Genomic DNA, 4,660 nt, shown 5'->3' with positions numbered 1-4,660 from the left:
TGTGAGGATTAGGAGGATAAAGAACATATTGGTGAAAGGAATCTTTGAAGAAAGAGATAAAAAAAGTAGAGCTTGTCTACAGTGCTCAGATTACAGTTATGAAAAATTAAGGGAAACAGACAAAATGTCAGTTGGCTAGTGCTCTCTAGAAAATTAGCTAAAACAGAGGCAACCAGATAACTACTGTTAACCATAATATTAGTACCTTCAGAAACAATGCATAAACTTGCACATACATTTCTTGCTGTTTAAACTAAACACCAAACTGAAGGTGTTATTTTTGACAATATATTTTTAAAAATAATGCATTGATTAAACAACACAATCACTTCATTGTAATTTTAAGACATACATAGAGTACTTACACAGGACTGTTGTCCAAAGAGTGATGATCGACCAACATCTCTGGGAGAAAATCCAATTTAAAAGAGGTCATAACTGTAAAATCGTTTCTTTTCTTCCTTTTTTATACAAGGGAGCTGCACAGTTCCAGGGATGATTAGTAAACAATTTATCCCTGCTTGTATGTCTCTAGAAACTTAGAGGATTAAGGTTACCAGACTTTAGGTCAGTGACTCGACCTTTGATGGGGTGCTAAAGTGATTTTGGCAAATAAATAAATCAATGCTTGTATCAAAAAGATAAACTTAAAAAATCCATCAAATGGATGTATCAGATGTTCGAAATGCCAAAGCTGACAGCTGTGTGGATGTTGGGGAAAAAACCCCATGAAAACTGAGAGACACTGGGACAGCAAGGGCGAGACAGAGTAATGGGCCATGTGCCCAGCACAACTAAAGTGCTGATGGTTCATATTCTTTGTGTGACAGAGCAGCTAAATCTGCTGGCCTCAGAGAAAAGTACTAAGAGTGTCAAATTGATGGTGATAAGGCTGACTGGGCAAATGGAATGAATAGGGAAGCAATGTTGCTTTTTAATCAGCAACCGATTCCTGAATAGGTGTGAGCAAGCTTGTATATTATCATGCACTGTCATTTTTTATTGTATTTTTAAAGATCACAGCTATATATTTGCCAGGTTTTTTTACTACCCACATGAGTGTATGTCTGACCCATCTGTTTTCAAACCTTCCTATTATTCAGTGTACTCTACCTGTTACTATTGCAAATGTGGGAAACTCAACAATTGTGTAGTGTTGTGCAAAAATAGGTATGACTGATTTAAATACAAATAATTAATTAGTGCCGAAAGCAATTATTAACAAATATAGTAATTTAGATAAAATTTACCAAGTTGAGGCACCAATTGATTATCAAGAAATAGTCAAATTATTTTTGAGGCTGTTTTATGAATGCCTACTTGATGAGATCAGTGCTGAACACAAGTAATTCTCTCAATCTCACCATCGGGTTTTGAAGTACTGTAGATGGTACAAATATCATTACACCATAACTCAATGTACATAAAGTGTATTGAAATACACTTTACCTACCCAAATAACATCAATCTCAGGTCCTTAACCGCAATATTCGGCTGGTCTTATGTTTTCCAAACAAAACTTTGTTCACAGCTCATGGGTGAACAAGAAATGTCAAACACACACATATATAATATCAACATATCGGAGGTCTAACTGTGCATCTTCATGATGCTGCATAATATAGAACGTTTCTGAATGTTGTCTAATCCATGCTCCTCTTTGGTTTGCAGCAGGTTGTTAAAATAGCTGCTAGTTCTCCTGCATAGTGATGCCAACGAATGTGTTTTTAGATAACTTTTTATCAGAAAAAGTCAAAATTGGATAAATAACTTCACAGAATTAGTCTTTCTGCCCATTGCCTATATTACCAATCATCCAGCTCTACCACCGAAAAAATATGAAAGTAGCTGGTAGGCTCCTCACCATTTCCCACTGTTTATTTTGTTAATTCATAACCATATTCACAATAAATTTTTTATTATAGATTATTTTTGCATTCAGAATACATATAACATTCACATTTTAGAAAAATATCAAATCAGAATAAAAATGTTTTTTTTTCTTGGGGTGGTATCAGAGTGCTGTCTAAACCAGGTGGCGATAGCACTCCCCTCAAAAGTCACTGCTTCCTTTATTGTTTCTTTTGACCTCTCCAAGTATTTGTCTGAAGCTCTTCTGTTCTTCCTTTTTTACTAACAAACTGCCCTTCAGCAGGTTTACTGGAAGTGTTCTTTTTGACTGTCTGATTCAAGTAACCATTATAGAAGTCAGCTGCTGTCAGTCGTTTGTTCAGAAGAACTGTCCTAAAGGCCACCCAACCATCCTGAAAAATAAAACAAATATATGTTGAATTATAAACAGATATAGTTTTAATCATCACAACACAGTGAGTCATGAAATTCATGTTTTATATAGTAATACTACACTGCTCAAAAAAAATAAAGGGAACACTTAAACAACACAATATAACTCCAAGTAAATCAAACTTCTGAGAAATCAAACTGTCCACTTAGGAAGCAACACTGATTGACAATCAATTTCACCTGCTGTTGTGCAAATGGAATAGACAACAGGTGGAAATTAAAGCTGTAAGCAGCCTCGAGCGGCCCTCGCAGCAAGCGCCGCTCCGGCCTATTGGCCACCGCGTGGGTTCCAGCCACCGCAGAAGCTCTCGCTCGGTTTCCAGAGCCGCAGCCCGCTCGCCACCGCAGAAGCTCTGCCGCAGTTTCCAGCACCGCCGCCCGCCAGCCACCGCAGAAGCTGTCACGCATTTTCCCCGCCCGTCCACTGGGCGACACGTGTGAATGTGTTCGGCAGCGCTCCCCGACGACTGTCAAAAAATCTGGTGCAGATCGGTCGATGCATCGAGGAGATATAGCCGATGTATCAACTTAGGGGGCGCAGTGGATTCAAATTACATCTCAAACCTGTTGGGCTCTTTAGAGGTGAACAAAGGTCATACATATCCAGTTTGGCGCCAATCGGATGATCAATGTGTGAATTAGAGCCAAACGTATGAATATGGCAAGGGACTGATATTCGCCATTTGGCCACGCCCACACAGTTCAGCCATCAGTGAGCATTGACAGAGCTCATCATCCTAATCATCTGCATTAGGTCAAGAGAGCCATAAACGGAGCTTTCCAAGGAAATAAATGGCACTTCCTGTTCTGAGGGGGCGGGGCTTAGATGACGTCATAATATGATGACGTAGGATCGTCTGGCATCCCACCAAGATCACTCATGCCAAGTTTGATACAGCTTGGTCAAAATATGTGGAATCTAGAGGCAAACGTATACCAATGGCGTTGCCGCCATTGCAAAGTTTTGGCACTTTAAAGCAAGTGAGACCAACCTCCTATCTGTCATCCAACACAGAATCACCTTGATTAGGTCAAGAGAGCCATAGATGGAACTTTATAAGGAAAAAAATAGCACAAATAGCATCGAAACATGTCGAATCTAGAAGCAAACGTATGGCATCGGCTTTACAGGTCACTTCGCCACGCCGCCACACCCAGCTGCTTCATCGCAGCCGGTCGGGGTTGGAATCCACAACACACCAACATGTCTTCTGTCTCTGGACACAGTTTCATGTTGATTAGGTCAAAGGGCTAAGATAGCGACCGTTCACAGTAAAACATGACACTTCCTGTTCTCAGGGGGCGTGGCCTAAGCGATGTCATAATTTCACCACAGGGTCTTTTAGGACACCTAATGATGATCAATAACTGAAAGTTTGGTGTCTCTGTGAGTTTCTGTGCAGGATATATAAGAGTTTCGTGTTTTATGGCGAGTAGGTGAACTTTGACCCCTGGTAACCCACCTTCAGCAAGCTCATACAGTCACCGTTTTGATAACTTTAAATCAAACATGCCTTATGATCAGACTGACCGAGTTTGAATCAGATCAATCAAAATCCCTAAGAGGAGTTCGATCAAATACGAAGGCTGTAAACGTCAAAATCGCGGTCAAAATCTGAACTTCAATCTAAAATGGCCGACCTCCTGTTGGGTTTCGACCATGGCTCTAAGAGACTTTTTTGTACGTCCTGACAAGATACACATATGTACCAAGTTTGGTAATTCTAGGTTAAAGCATGGCTTGGGGCTGATCATTTAAGTTTCCTAGGGGGCGCTATAGAGAAATTAGGCCACGCCCACCAAATTTCGCTATGGATTCCTGTTGGCGGGTGGATAAGGTTCCATCCTAGTGAGTTTGGAGCAGGTCGGCCCGAAACTGTGGAAATCAGAGCCAAACGTATGGCAACGGCGTTACCGGTCACTTCGCCTCGGCGCCACACCCACCTGCTATGTCAAAGCCGGTCGGGGTTGGAATCCACAACACACCAATATGTCTTCTGTCTCTGGACACAGTTTCATGTTGATTAGGTCAAAGGGCTAAGATAGCGACCGTTCACAGTAAAACATGACACTTCCTGTTCTCAGGGGGCGTGGCCTAACTGATGTCATCATTTCACCACAGTGTATTTTAGGACACCCGATGACGATCAATCACTGAAGGTTTGGTGCCTCTATGTGTTTTTGTATAGGAAATATAAGAGTTTCGTGTTTCATAGCGAGTAGGTGAACTTTGACCCCTGCTAACCACCCTTCAACATACTCAAAAACTCACCAATTTGATAACTTTAAATCAGACATGCCTTATGATCAGACTGACCAAGTTTGAAGCTGATCAATCGAAATCCCTAGGAGGAGT

General features: G+C 40.9%; 1 protein-coding gene across 1 annotated transcript in view; it reads right to left on the bottom strand.

The window, feature by feature from the left end:
• Positions 1–1,790: 1,790 nt before the first annotated feature.
• Positions 1,791–4,660, bottom strand: part of mtfmt (mitochondrial methionyl-tRNA formyltransferase) — an 81,012-nt gene continuing 78,142 nt past the window's right edge. Inside the window, exon 9 of the mRNA XM_023331877.1 lies at positions 1,791–2,264. Within this exon, the coding sequence (XP_023187645.1) occupies positions 2,073–2,264 (192 nt within the window). The 3' untranslated portion in view covers positions 1,791–2,072. The remainder of the gene's footprint in view (positions 2,265–4,660) is intronic.

This window comes from Xiphophorus maculatus, chromosome 4, assembly GCF_002775205.1.
Source record: "Xiphophorus maculatus strain JP 163 A chromosome 4, X_maculatus-5.0-male, whole genome shotgun sequence".
NCBI classification, from domain to species: domain Eukaryota; kingdom Metazoa; phylum Chordata; class Actinopteri; order Cyprinodontiformes; family Poeciliidae; genus Xiphophorus; species Xiphophorus maculatus.
This window is presented reverse-complemented; position numbering and strand designations above follow the sequence as displayed.